The sequence below is a fragment of the Felis catus genome, chromosome C1 (assembly GCF_018350175.1).
Source record: "Felis catus isolate Fca126 chromosome C1, F.catus_Fca126_mat1.0, whole genome shotgun sequence".
NCBI classification, from domain to species: domain Eukaryota; kingdom Metazoa; phylum Chordata; class Mammalia; order Carnivora; family Felidae; genus Felis; species Felis catus.
The window spans coordinates 82,783,926-82,799,594 of NC_058375.1; the positions used below are offsets into that span (position 1 = coordinate 82,783,926).

General features: G+C 34.0%; 1 protein-coding gene across 3 annotated transcripts in view; it reads right to left on the reverse strand.

Moving 5' to 3' along the window:
• Positions 1-15,669, reverse strand: part of DPYD (dihydropyrimidine dehydrogenase) — an 869,175-nt gene that overhangs the window by 209,471 nt on the left and 644,035 nt on the right. For all 3 annotated transcript variants that reach the window (XM_045036245.1, XM_011284844.4, XM_045036247.1), the window contains one exon: positions 15,265-15,384. In XM_045036245.1, coding sequence (XP_044892180.1) covers positions 15,265-15,384 — 120 coding nt within the window. The remainder of the gene's footprint in view (positions 1-15,264; positions 15,385-15,669) is intronic.

A 15,669-nucleotide genomic window follows, 5' to 3' on the forward strand; every position in this document is an offset into this window, starting at 1 on the left:
GTTATAGTTCTGTGAAAAATGCTGTTAGTATTCAAATAAGGATTTCATTAAGTCTGTAGATAGCTTTGGTAGTATGGACATTTTAACAATATTTGCTCTTCCAATCCATGAACATGGAATGTATTTCCATTTGTAGGCATTGTCTTTAATTTCTTTCATCATTGTTTTATAATTTTCAGAGTACAGGTCTTTTGCCTCTTTGGTTAGGTTTATTCTTAGGTATTTTATTATTTTTTGGTGCAATTACAAATGAGATTGCTTTCTTAATTTCTCTTTTTGTTGCTTTATTATTAGTGTATACAAATGCAATGGATTTCTGTATATTGATTTTGTATCGTGTAACCTTCCTAATTCATTTATCAGTTCTAGTAGGTTTTTGAAGGAGTCTTGAGGGTTTTCTATGTATAGTATCATGCCATCCGCAAATAGTGAAAGTTTTACTTTTTCCTTGCCAATGTGGATTCCTTTTTCTTGTCTGATTGCTGTGGCAAGGACTTCCAGTACTATGTTGAATAAAAGTGGTGAGAGTGGACATCCTTGTCTTGTTCCTGACATTTGAATATGATGTCAGTGGTGGGTTTTTGACAAATGACCTTTATTATGTTGAGGTATGTTCCCTCTAAACCTACTTTGTTGAGGGTTTTTATTCATGAAAGAAGGGTGTACTTTCAAATGCTTTTTCTGTGTCTATTGAAATGATCATATGAAATTATCATTCTTATCCTTTCTGTTATTAATGTGGTGTATCACATTGATTTGTGAATATTGAAAGACCCTTACATCCCAGGAATAAATCCCACTTGGTCGTACTGAATGGTGTTTTAAAAATTTTTTTTTAACGTTTATTTATTTTTGAGACAGAGAGAAATAGAGCATGAACGGGGGAGGGTCAGAGAGAGAGGGAGACACAGAATCTGAAACAGGCTCCAGGCTCTGAGCGGTCAGCACAGAGCCCGACGTGGGGCTCGAACCCATGAACTATGAGATCGTGACCTGAGCTGAAGTCTGACGCTTAGCCGACTGAGCCACCCAGGCACCCCCTGAATGGTGTTTTTAATGTATTGTTCGATTCAATTTGCAAATTTTTTTTTAGGATTTTTGCATCTATGTTCATAAAAGATATTGGCCTGTAGTTCTCTTTTCTGTGGCTTCTTTATTTCATTTGGTATCAGAGTAATGCTGGCCTTGTAGAATGAATTTGGGTTTTTCTTCTTCTTTTACCTTTTGGAATACTTTGAGAAGGATAGGCATTAATTCTTCTTTAAATGTTTGGCAGAATTCACCTGTGAAGCCACTGCTCCTGGACTTTTATTTGTTGGAAGTTTTTTTATTACTAATTCAATTTCATTTCTGGTAACTGATCTGTTAAAATTTTATATTTCTTCCTAACTCAGTTTTGGGAGGCTATACATTTCTGGGAATGTATCCATTTCTTCTAGGTAGTTCAACGTTTTGGCATTTAATTTTTCATAATATTCTCTTATAATTGTTTGTATTTCTCGGGTGTTGGTCATTATCTCTCCTCCTTCATTTCTGATTTTGTTTGAGTCTTCTGTCTCACTCTCTCTTTATTTTGTTGATCTTTTCAGAGAACCAGCTCCTGATTCCATTGATCTGTTTTACTGGTTTTTGTTTTTTTTAGTTTCTATTTCATTTATTTCTGCTCTAATATTTATTATTTCCTTCCTTCTACTGGTTTGGAGTTTTGTTTGTTCTTTTTTAGCTCTTTTAGGTGTAGGGTTAGATTTCTCTCTTTTTGAGATTTTTCTTACTTCTTGAGGTAGACCTGTGCTGCTATAAATTTTCCTCTTCAAACTGCTTTTGCTGCATAACAAAGATTTTCATTTTCACTTTCATTTTCATTTATTCCAGGTATTTTTTCTGTGTTTTCATTTTCATTTGTCTCCATGTATTTTTCTGATTTCCTCTTTGATTTCCTGGTTGACCCATTCATTGTTTACTAACATGTTACTTAACCTCCATATATTTGTGCTCTTTCCATATTTTTTCTTATGGTTGATTTCTAGTTTCATAGTATTGTGGTCAGAAAAGATGCAAGATATGACTTTGATCTTTTTGAATTTGCTGAGACTTCTTTTGTGGTATAATATGTGATCTATTCTGGAGAATGTTCCATGTGCACTTGAAAAGAACGTATATTCTGCTGTTTTTGGATGGAATGTTCTGAATATATATGTTAAATCTATCTGTTCCAGTGTGACATTCAACGCAAACTGTTTACTTGCTGATATTCTGTTTGGATGACTTGCACATCGATGTGAGCTGGGTGTTAAAGTCCCCTACTATTATTGTATTACTATTGATTATTTCCTTTATGTTTGTTATTAACTGCTTTAAATATTTGAGTTCTCTCATGTTGGGTGTGTAAATATTTATAGTTATTATATTTCCTTGTTGGATTGTCCCCAGAATGATTATATAGTGTCCTTTGTCTCTTGTTACAATCTTTGTTTTGTTTTGTTTTTTAATTTCTTAATGTTTATTTATTTTTGAGCAAGAGAGTGAGCACATGAGTGGAGGAGGGCAGACAGAGAGGAAGACATAGAATCCAAAGCAGGCTCAAGGCTCTGAGCTGTCAGCAAAGAGCCCAATGCAAGTCTCTAACTCAGGACCAGTGAGATCATGACCTGAGACAAAGCTGGATGCTTAAACATACAGTCTTTGTTTTAAAGTCTATCTTTTCCAACATATATATTGCTACACTGGCTTTCTTTTTCATTCATTTGCATGATAAATCCTTGCCTGTCCCTTCACTTTGAATCTACATGTATCTTTAGGTCTGAAATGAGTCTCTTATAGGCAGCATAGGCATGGATCTTATTTTTTTATCCATTCTGTTACGTTATGTTTTTGAATGGAGTATTTAGTTCATTTACATTCAAAGTAATTATTGATATATATGTATTTATTGCCATTTTGCTACTTGTTTTATGGTTGTTTTTTGTAGTTTTTCTCCATTTCTTTCTTTTCTTGCTGTCTTCTTTCATGATTAGTTGGCTTTCTTTAGTGATATATTTGGATTCCTTTCTCTTTATTTTTTGCATATATATTACTGGCTTTTGATTTGTGGTTACCATTTGGTTTATATATGATATCTTCTGTATATAGCAGTCTAAACTAAGTTACTGGCTGCTTACATTTGAACCCATTCTTTACTCTTCTCACACTGATGATTTAGGTCCATGGTATCATACTTTAGATTGTTTTATTCTGTGAGTCCCTTGGCTCACTTTTACAGATATACTTATTTTAACTGCTTTTATGCTTCTTCCTTTCCTTACTCTTGCTCACGGTCTTTTTCTTTCCGATCAAGAAGTCTTCTGAATCATAGCCTTGCTGGATAGAGTATTCTTGACTGCAGATTTTTTCCTTTTAGCACTTTGAATGTATCATAAGATGGCTTATATTCTATTAGTTAAAATTTCTTACTCAGTTACCAAAAGTTCATTAGCAAGTCAAGATGGATTTCAAAGACTAAGAGGCAGTCTCATCCCCAAAACCTTCTCAATTGTACACAGCTGAATATTATGTACCAAATGGTGTTTTTTTTTTTTTTTTCATGTCTACAATGTGCCTATGCTTTTCCTAGGCTTTGGAGGAGATCACGAAGAAACAGCAATGGTGTCTGCTTTTAAGAAGCTTATAATCCAAACAGGTCTGTCATTAACCAGATGTGCTAAGTGAACTGAGAGCAATTTAGAAACATTCCTTGAACTCTTGACTTCTGATCTATATGCTTTTCAAATTAATTTATACTGATTAAAATTTCTCATATCATATCATACCAGATGTGTGCTAAAAGAGGTTCATCTTCTTATTTTATTTAATTTATATTTTATCTTGCTTTGTTTTAAACCAGGGAAAGTGAGAAATGGTGCAGTTTCCTTTTTTTCCTTTTCAGAGGGGCTTAGCTAGGTTTTTTGGTCTAGTTTCTTCCTCACCTCACCACCTTCAAAATGTCCTTCTCTCTCTCCCCACCTAATGAAAAAGTAGCATCTCTGAATTAGTTAGTGGTTCTTTTTGCAAGCTCAGTTGAAATTGTAAAGGAGATGATACTGCTGCTGGGGAAAAAGATGGATCTGTCCAAAAAGAAGGTGAGACAGTTGCAGGAACACATGGTCATTTGTAACTGACTGAAGATTAGAAAGAAGAAATTAAAAAGGACACCCAAAGTTTTTTCTCAGCATCACAGCTGGACCAAGCCCTCATACAGTTTATCTAAGTCAGTAAGAAATAAGGTTATTTATTGCTATATTGATGACAGCTTCATTTCAAGCAAACACCGCATGTTTACACTATAAGAAAAATGTCTGAATGCTTCCTGTCATTTTTTTGTTCTCTGGAATGAATTCAAGAATTTTTCCCCAATGCACCTTTTTGACTCAGTTTTTCAATATAGAGATGGAATGATATAGTTAATAGGCCATGATTTTGACAATGGTCACAGAAGAGTACACCCACAGAATTTTCAAATCCAGATACAAAAAATGTTAGATTAGTTAATGACATTTGTAGCCTATGAGAATTTAATGTGTATATATATGTAGACAGAGACTTATCATGGCAGATATTGGATTAAGACATTGATAAAAATGCCTAGCAGTTCATCTTTGGAGACAGATCTGAGTTTGAATCAAAACTATGACATATCCTGGCTATGTAAACTTTGGCAAGTTGCTTAACCATCTGGAGTTTGAGTTTCTAAGGCTTTAAAATGAGGCCAGTGATATCTGCATCATAGGATCATTTAAATAAGAATGCATATAAAGTGTTCACTACAGTGTGGGCAAATAAAGATCATATTATTCAGAGGCCTTGATATTCTCATATTGCTGCTATTCATTGCTTGAATAGCCAGTAGGGACGAGTGCAGAAATGCTGACCGATTTTACCAGTAACAAATGTCTGGCAATATGAATTTTCAAAAACTTCTACTAGCACATATTAACTTATATACTGAGATTTGTTAGCGCATGCGTGAAATTCTTCTTAAAGTTGTTGGCGCTATTTTAACAAGCATAGTCAAATTGATATAAAAAGAAAAAACGAGGTATTGCTTTGTTGTCATAAAGTTGTGTGAAGAGTCAATGAAATAAGCTAGTGATATCTTCAGAAAAGGTAAACTAAACTTAAGGGAATCATTTTCTAGATCCTCAATTTCCATATGTAATACATCATAAATTTTATATGTCTGACAAGGAGTACAGTCAAAATATCTACATGCTGGTTCTTCTGTTCCCAACTCCTATGTCTTAACAGTCCTTTCTACCTTGGAAAAAAAGCTTATTTCTCAATGATCTCAAATATTATAATGGCACATTACCCAACAGTAAGAATTCTGTGGTATCAAACAAAATGATAATTCAAAAATATTGGTATTGGTTTTAAAGAAGTGATTTATGATCGGGTAGCCAATATTCTTGAAAGCCAGGTGACTTCCAAGTTACTTCTTCAGCAAAAGTGAAAGAGGAGCTCATCAAATTGCCTAACTGTGTTTGGCAAAGATTACTAAGTAATTTTTAGCTTGTAATGTGGAAGGTGTTCAAAGATTTAAGTTAAATGACTATAATAAAACTCCTTGCGGTCGCCTTTAATGATTTGGATGAACAAGGATTTTGAAAATTCGTATCTAAAAAATAATAGTAGAATAGAATAATGCCAGCCCTGACATTTTTAGGAAAAATAGGCATCAATAATAAATATATAATAAAATTGTTTTAAAAAACCATATTTTCCTAATTAAGAAGAGCATTTCCAATAAAATTTACTTTTATGTTGACTAATTATCACTATGTATAATATATTTATATTATGACAAAGTATGAGTGTAAGATATAAGATATACTTTATATAAGGTAAAATATAAGTTGTAAATTATAACAATAGAGAAGAAAAAATTATCTTTAAAGCCTTAATCCAGAAATTTAAAAAATATAAGTGTCAATTCATAGGCATATATTTTGTTAAAGAGAAATTCTATAAGGTGATCCATAAAAGATGTCCAAGATGTCCAAGCAATCTTGGACAAATCTTTGGACAAAGATGTCCAAAAGCAAGATGTCTTTTAAAAATAAAATAAAATAGGATAAAATTTGGTTAGGAAGTTGACTGGAAATACTAATTCAAGGGAGAAATCATGTAAAACTTTCAACTATTATTTCAAACCTTATATATTTTTAAAGGGGTTATGATGAGTATAAAATCACTGAGCTATTTCAATTCTACTAGGTTTATTTAAAAGAGTAATGCAGCAATTTTATTTTAAGAATTAATATTTTCAGAATGTGGGAAGCTGTATTTTTTATTATCACTTAAACTTATGGCTAAAATTTATAAGGTTGACTTAAAACGTATGAGGGGTACATAGTTAATATTTTTTTAATGTGGCATATTTGTGAGCATAAAAATCTGAAGAACATTGAAATAATGAGTGTACACACATTGAATTAAAGTGTTAGACTTTACAAAAACATAGCAAGTGAAGTTAACTGGCCTGATCAGATTCATTTTTTTTTCTCTATTATGACCCTTCCTTTATCATCAGTCCTGTATCATCTTGGCAGTCTGTACCTTCGAGCATCAGATACTGCATGGATCTCTTGAGGATTCACTATGCCCCACATTGAAGAACCTTTTGGAATTTTGGGTGTAATTTGCTATAAGGTATTCACATGGTATTAAATTGTTGGGGCTGCACATCAGGACACTCATCATCCAGGAAAGCTGCAGGCAGCTTCCATTATTGACAAACAGTATCACCAACAGGCTATAAACATGACTCTGGAAACTCTCAGGGCATAGTATAACTATGTTAATGGCAGGAACACAGCATTGAAACAGCTTCCTCCCCACCCCCCACGACATGTTATCTCTTACCTTCTATTGATAAAAGGATGCGTTGTATAGGGATGACAGGAAAAAAAGAAGAGAGAAAAGCAGGAAGCTACCAATACTATTGTTTCCTACAGTTAAGGGTCTGAGAAAATAACTAGATTCATTGATATGTAAGTGCTTATCTTGAGAGAGAACTGTTATTATTCAATGTGTTAGTATCTGCACAAAGTCAAAAGGAAAAGACGTTTCACAATCATGAGCTTAATTTTACCCTTGTCTCCCTCTGACACCTGTTTCCTTTTCAGAGGACTATTAAATGGCACTTAGAATGGGTTCTCTTCGCATAAAAATTAATCTTTAAATTTTTCTATTATTGAGCTGTAGTTGACATACACTGTAATCTTAGTTTCAGGTGTCCAACACAGTGATCGGACATTTCTATGCATTACTCAATGCTCACCACCGTAAATGTAGTCACCATCTGTCACCATACAATATTATTACAATATCATCGACTATATTCCCTATAGTGTACTTTTCATCCCCATGACTTATTTATTTTATAACTAGAAACACTTAATCTTAAATGGAGTGCCACATTCTTTCTATTATGAGACCTCAAATATTGTTTTCCACTACTTTTCTTAAGAGCGAATTCCAATCCTATTTACTACTATTTGTTTCAGATATGTAGCAGTGGGCAGAGATTCTATATTTATTTATGGAATGCCATGATTCTTTAATTTTACCACTAATAAAAGCCTTTGGAACTATTTTGGAAATAAGAATTTCGAATTAAAATGACTCTAACCTTTCTTCATCTACTGTTCAATGCAGATTCTCGGGCCCTCCTAAATCTCTTAGGGAGGGGCCCAGCAATCTGTATTCTAATGAGTCCTCTAGGTTCTGGGGCACATTAAGTTTGAGAACCATTGATCTACTGGAACCTCATAACAGGGCTTCCATAAGTAAAAATTGGCTCCAGGTTTTAAGTTACATAAGAATATTTCTCTTACCGACATACATAAATCCTTATACATAACATAATTATACATATAAACCTTAAGTCTAAAAATTAAGAGTTAATCTCATTTTTATTATGTAATCAGGCATTTGCTTCCAGCAGGTTTTGAGATCTTCAGCTACTGAGAGCCAATGACATTTTAATAGTTCTCTCGATGTTAGGGATAAATGTGTTGGCTTTATAGTCGGAGCAATGCTGGAGAGTTTGGTCTAATGCTTAGGGATTTAAACCGACGAATGGATAAGGATGGGGAGGAATCTCATTCTAGTCATGCCCTCCTTTCCTAATTTCCCTTTTCACTGTTTGGTCTTCTTCCCCTTTTCCTTAGGGAGCAGAGTGATTGATAGCCTAATCCAATGACTGTATTACAGCTGCCTCAACCAGGACTCTTTTCCTTATCATTAGCAGTTAGCCTATGGTTAAATTCACAGCTCACTGCTTGGTACAGCCCCTGAGATTTAAGGGTCTGGCCTTTAGAAAATATTTAACATAAAACTGAAATCTTGACATACTGAGAACTCAGTTCTCTGCAAGGCTTCTTTAATTAATCCAATGTACTGTACCATTGTTCTGTATGAGACTGTGACATGGTGAACTGTTTCTGAAGCTTACAGAGATGTGTAGTTCTAAATTAAACAGTCAGTGACGTGTACCTACACTGATTTTTTAGTACAGTAGATATGCATGAATCTGTGAATATTTAAATTCAAGCTTAAACAGTGACACAATACTCTCTAGTTTTACTTTCATAATAGAACATTTTTTGATTAATTTCAAGCTTGAACTCATTCTTTATAGAAAACACACACACACACACACACACACACACACACACAGGAAAGAAATTAAATAATTCATTACCACTGCTGCAAAGGTAAGTTTTCTTAATATGTTTGTCAGAGTCCTTTGGTTTACAAAGTCTATCGAATATTTTCTTAAAAGCTGATACAGACATTAATTTATTTTCCTAATTTTGAACAACAGAAAACATATATAATATCCACATGGCCATGAATTTGTTGGCTCTTAAATACTTTTTGATTTTATCATTTATCTGCAGGACAACAGTTATTTTAAAATACCTAAGAAAAGAATGGAGACCTTGATCTATGCTTTAAACCTTTGCCCTTGCTCCAGTCCGTCGATGAGCTGTAAGCGTCTATGAATATGGCAGCTGAGTCCCAGATGAAAAATTATGCATCTCATAAACTGCTATTCTGCTGAAATGTCAAGCCAAGGCAAGGCTGTACCTCAAACTCAGCACTTGGCATTTTCCTTCTGTCTGCTTTGTTGCCATGAAGCAAACATGAACAGTGAGGATTTGTGTAGGGCAGGTAGCAGGCGAGCTCACCGTCAAAAATCTATTATTAGGGCTCTGATCTCCTGCACAGACCAGCGACAGCCAAACACTGTGAAATTCGGGCTTCAGGAAAGGCAATATAATGCAAAAGGGGATTCTTTGTCAATCTGTACATAAATATATTCAAATGAGCATGATTTAAATGAGAATAGTTCTAATGGTGAGCTTCTCTCAAACAAACTGATAATTTATAATGAAAATTATAATTCAGCATCTTTATTTGATATGCCTACTTCGACTGTTCTGCAAATATAGTAGTATATTTATATAATAAGGTCTTTAATAATTCGATCAGTTAAACTTGTGATGGCCTAAGAATATTTATGTGAATAACAGAGTACATTTTTTGCATTATTTTGTACACACACATACACACACACACACACAAGAGATGAGTGAGTATAAAGTGAAAGGTTCTCCTTTTAATTATTCTTTTTGGAATAATTTATCAGTGCATTTTTCTTACTCATTTAAATGTTACCTTTATCTATCAGGGTGTTTTAGACATTTCAGTATTAAAATCTAAGTTCTTATTGATAAAGATGGTTACAATAGATAGTTGAGATTTTATGACAGTGAGTAGGTGTGTTTTTCTAGAAAGATTTTATGCATGGCTAATTATGTGATTGACAAGAAAAAAACTCCAGGCCATTAACAACTACTTCCTATAAAAAATACCAATACTGTACTTCATGATGTATAGTGTAAGAACTTAAAGAAATCTTGCCAAAATCTTTAGTTGCTTGCATGTGTGTAAATAGATATTTAAAGCAAAATGTAACTTGTGGGTGTTCAATCTACTATATGTTTTGTCATCTTCATTTTTCAACAATATACTAATAAATACATCAAAATAAGTTTAAGTTTATGATTGGAATGGGTTATATTGGATTTTCATTTATATATTTCCCAGTAGCTGAGTTCAATGCTGCTAAGTCACTGTATGGTCCCAACAATTCATGACTAAGTAACTTTGTTAGGCACAAACATCAAATATGAGGTATAGAGTTAAGATTCCTTTTGAAGCTATTATACTGATTCATATTTGTGCAAGTTTTCTGAGCTAAATACTTTTGTACTCACTTCCAGCCCTATACTAGCACAGAGTTACAAATTACTAGCAAATTTCTAACTTGTACCTTCTTTTATTGGTATTTCCCTTGCTGGTTTTACAATGAAAACACCTTTAGGAGGCTTGTAACTATAAGAACTCAAGAGTTCAGTGTCCAATAGCCCACATAGCTAGATTTCAAATCATTCATTATTTATTTGAGAATGTAAGGGCATTTATGGAGTATGCCATTGTCGCTTGTTAAGAAATACACAATCATTTCTTAAATCTGTAATATCCTATAGGTAATTAGTGAATTTGGATTCCTGAAGTAGAGAGCAAATCTTGAAGGCCACCCTTGATGAATTATTCAGAAATCAGTAGTAAAGTTTATAAGTATTACTATCAAATAAAATGTGTCCTATTGTTTTAACTGAATAAGTTGGCATAGACAATAATTTCAAAAAGCCTTCCAAAATTGAAACTGAGAACAAGAATTTCCTTTTTTTGGCTAAACAGAACAAATGTAGCAAATAAAATAATGTAAAACAATGAGTTAATTTCTTAAGCTTGTAGGAAGTGAATTTAATTAAGCCTAAAGCATCTATCATTGTTTCAAAGTGCCTTCTGCAGAGAAATTTCAGATCTTTTCCCTATGTGTAGGTATTTGTGTGTGTTAATATGTATTAAAAAATCAAAATATATATAGGACAATGGAATAATATTAAGAAACCTAAAAATATGCCCATTCCCCATTAATAGAAAGAAGCACCTAAGATACAACAAGGAATAACTCCTTCAAATGAGTTTATCCCGTTGAAATAGATTACTACCTCTCCTAATGCAGCTGTAAATTAATAAATACTGTCCTCATGAAATCAGTTGCAAGAAATATGTATCTTTAGTTATGTCACGCAGGACTCATTCTTAACCATGCCTAAAAGAATCTTAACCACAGGGAAGACTAACTGTGAAAATGTCACACCACAGCTGGATGACACCATTTACATAGGTGATAGTAATCACGGAGTTAGGGGCTATCTTAAGATGACTTCATCATTTGTGGACAAGGCCAGGGAAAAGGTCAAAATTTGAAACTTAAACCAGAAAAAATAACTAAACTAAAACTAGGAAAAATAATTAGTAATCCACTCAGGGATTGGAGTTTATAATGTTACTGATGGATCAGTGGTTCTCACAATGAAATAAAGAAAACCAAGGAATCCCCCCTGCCAGAAAACAAAACAAAACAATAATCTACTCAAAAAGTTTTTTTCACGGATTCCAGAAGAAGGACAGTTAGGTGGTAACAATTTGCACTGTAAAGTCTCTACTGCCCAAAGAGAGATAGAGAATGTTGATTCTTAAAAGGTAGTAATTTAGACAGAAATAATTGTCTGGTAAAGAACTTAATTAGCCACCTTGGTTTCATGAAAATATCCCTTATAAATACTGAATAAACTTTCTTTTGATACTGTTCTCACTATGAAATCACTTTTAATTCTATAATTCAACCTTTAATGGACTCACAGACCATGAATCTTGCCAGGTATTTCTCCAATTGAAATGCAGGTTTATAAATCATTCCATTATGAATTTGGTTCATATGTTTTGCCCCCTATGCCACCCACTCACCTATAGATGAGTTGTAAAAAAGCATTTTCTAAAATAACAAAGCTAAGGACGAGATCCTAGAATGAGATCCTAACTCTCCCTCTTGATAAAAATTTTAAACTGCAAGTAACTTTGTTTAATGACTTCTAGAGGCTTAATGACTTCTTTTATTAAATAAAGAGACCATCCTCTAATCAGTAGCTTTCCAACTTTTTTGCAATTAAACATAATAAAATATGAATTTTACATCATAACCTAGTATAGAAATATACATATATACTGTATATATGTACAGTATAGAAATATGTATATATAAATATAATATAAAAATATACATATACTGAACAAGAGGTTTGAGCAATGTTTATACCATCTGTGTGCAAAGCATTATGACATTGTTTTTTATTCTATTTGATTTATTTTATTTTATTTTTTTAAGGTTATTTATTTGTTTATTTATTTAGAAAGAGAGACAGCCAGAGCATGAGCAGGAGAGGGGCAGAGAGAGGGAGACAGAGAATCCCAAGCAGGCTCTGCACGGTCAGCACAGAGCCCGATGTGGGGCTCAGACCCACAAACCATGATATCATGACCTGAGTCAAAATCAAGAGTTGGACACTTAGCTGACTCAGCCACCCAGGCACCCCTTTATCTGACTTTTTTTAAAATGTTGATTACAGTTAATTAAACTTCCACTCATGAGTTGGAAACCATTTACATTGAAAAGGATTGCTTTAAAGTACCCTTTGGGCACCTGGATGGCTCAGTCAGTTGAGCATCCAACTCTTGATTTCAGCTCTAGTCATGATCTCACATTTTTGGAGACTGAGCCCTGTGCTGGATTCTGTGCTGATAGCATGGAGCCTGCTTAGGATTCTCTCTCTTTCACCTTCTCTCTCTGCTCCTCCTCTGCTCTCTCCCTCTCTCTCAAAATGAATAAACATTTTTAAAAAAATAAATTACTCTAGAATCCAAACTAATCATATTTGAAGTAATTCAACTGACATTTCTTAGCTGAGCTTCTGTCTTCCCAATGCTAGTCACTGCCCCTTATTAGCTAATGTTTTAACAGGACATTACAGAAATGTGACCATTTTTCTATAGCATGTGCAATACCTCAAGTACCTGATTATTTTCCCATTTAGACAAAACAAAACCTTCATGTCAAACAGCAGCAGTCTTATTTTGAGAAAAAATAATAAAGACAGAATAGAAAGCTAGAGAATATTGAAGGGGAAAAATATTCCTCCCTGGCAATGGTAAGTATGAGTTGTATTTCAGGTGGCGATCCAAAATTTAATACTTTTTAGCTTTCACTTAAAACAAATCTGTGATTCAAGCTGCTCTTCTAAAAGTAGACATTCTAGCACTGTGAGAGAATACTTGGGAAGTATTAGCGCTGTGCTGTGGTAATTTTTTTAATCATACAAAAATATCTGGCATATTTTATATGATATTCTATATTGAAGCAGCCTTTGAAGTCTTGACAGCTATATTTGATAAAACTAGGAATGGTGTTTAGCCATTTAGATATTTCCATCATTCCTAAAATTTGAAGCCATTAATATTTAACACAGTTTTGCTAGGCTAGGTTTTGTTATAACTCATTCTGAAGGTACTCTGTTATAGAACTTGCTTCTGTACTAAAATATATTATTATTGCCTGTTTGAACCGCTTTTCAGATTCTATTACCTTTAAATTAAAGCAAACATTGCTTTAAAGGAGAAAATTCTATCAATTTTGTCCATATGAAGAAAGGCTGTTTTCAAAACAGATGGTTTAATGTGAAGGGACTTAATATAAAACCTATTAGAAATGAGGTACAAGTCCTTAAAAATGTTAGGGACTTTTTGTTGTTTAAAATTAAAGTTCCACCCAGGCTTAGCTGAGCTTATAGCCCAAGTGAATATTTAGATATGAATTTATAAATCTTAGAAATAGAGTTTCATGGAAACGTTAACAGGCCCTGAGGTATAGCTGAACTTGTTTTCAGGTAATGCTATAATTTCCAGTATGTGTATGCTTAAAGACTACAACACAAAAGACTTTTTCTAATGCTGTAATTTTGTAGTTTTATTAGACTGAGTTATAGTATGGGAGAATATTCAGAAATTGCAGCTTAAATGAGAAAACATGAACGGCGTTACTTATATAAAATACTACTGCAATAGTTCTTTTATTAATTTTTAATGTTCAGCACCCTCTGTGACCTCCTTTATTCTCTTGCTGTCAACATGGCAGGCTGGAAAAATTGAAATGGGCTGACAGAAAACATAGTGCACGTTACAGCCCAACTCTGGAGTCTCTTGACTCTCTTTCTGCTGCACATGCTAACGCAGTCCACGTTATTCTGCATTACAATAATATTTAAGGCTCTGTTTGATAGCTCCTGATAAAAGAGAGTTGTGTCTGGACCCTGAGCAGGAGCTTCTCGTCAGCTCTCCTCTTTCTGACACTATGGGAATGGGAATGGCATTCAATTAAAAGCAGAATATAATTTTTAAAAATCATGGCTCATAGACATACTTCATGCTTTCAAAACATAATACCTCAGCATGGATAGTGCTTTATTTGTGTCTATCTAGCCTCTTCGAAAAGGATATTTTGGTCTGATTCAGCAATGCTTTTCTCGAACAGTGGGACACTGCTATATTATGTATATTTACCACTGTCTCTATCACCAAGGAGACTAATCCCCATACCAGTACAGTCAAGAACCTTACAGCATTGTCTTTGCAAGACCAAGTTCATGTTGTCACAGCAACAGAGTGCACAGGGCAAATTTACTGAGCGACACATTGGGATTAAAACTTCTGTTTCTGTTTTAAACGCAAGTGTTTGAGGATGAGAAAAGATATGCAAAGGTGTAAGGTCTGCAAATGTCTTCTTACCTAAAGCGACAAATGCAGTTTCAATAATTTTTGGGGGACAGTTATGAAAGCAAATTTTTTGAAGATAGGAGATTTCAAAATTCTAGGAAAAGTGGGGAAAAATTCAGACTATGAAAAAGATATAATCAGGTGCTTATGTTTTTTTTTCTCTTAGCTGGTCCCAGTGTTAGCCTTTACTAATAAGTGACAAGACAATTGTGACAATGAGAAGTTCTGAGGAAAGCGTAGAATACAAGAGAATAGAATTCACACACGATCCTATCTTGATATTCTCTTATCTTCTGCTATCAGTCACTTGAGCCTTCACACTCGATCTGTACCATCTGTCATAACTATTAGGAATTTTGACCAGCAATGAGTAATAAGAATTTGGGATCGTAAAAGACATGCTACACTTGCTTGCAACATGACCTCTGATTTTTCAGCAACCTTCAAGGAAGCAAAATGCAAGCAGAGGGCAACACCTACCAGATACTCCTCCATATGTAGTCCGCTTCCCAATGCCCACTGCTGGCCAGGGTGTGCCGTCGGCTTTTAATCCCATTAGACCTGAGACAGTGTTGGTGGCTGTAACGCCATCTGCACCACCTATGAAAAACACTTCATCATTTACCTGCAGTTTTGAAAGGGACAGTGGTCAAAACCCATTCAAACCCACACAACCCAGGAAAATGCACACTCTACTTTCTCTTAAGAAAATTTCCTCCCCTCAGATATCTTCACTAATTTCACTCCTACCATTATGCTTAAAATACTAGAAATACAAATTTTTAATTACCACCAATTCATTTTTCCATTTCTTATACAGATTTATAGATGCCAAATGTTTTGTGTTTGGTGTTATTTTCCAGGTAGTTCGCAATACCTTTGCAA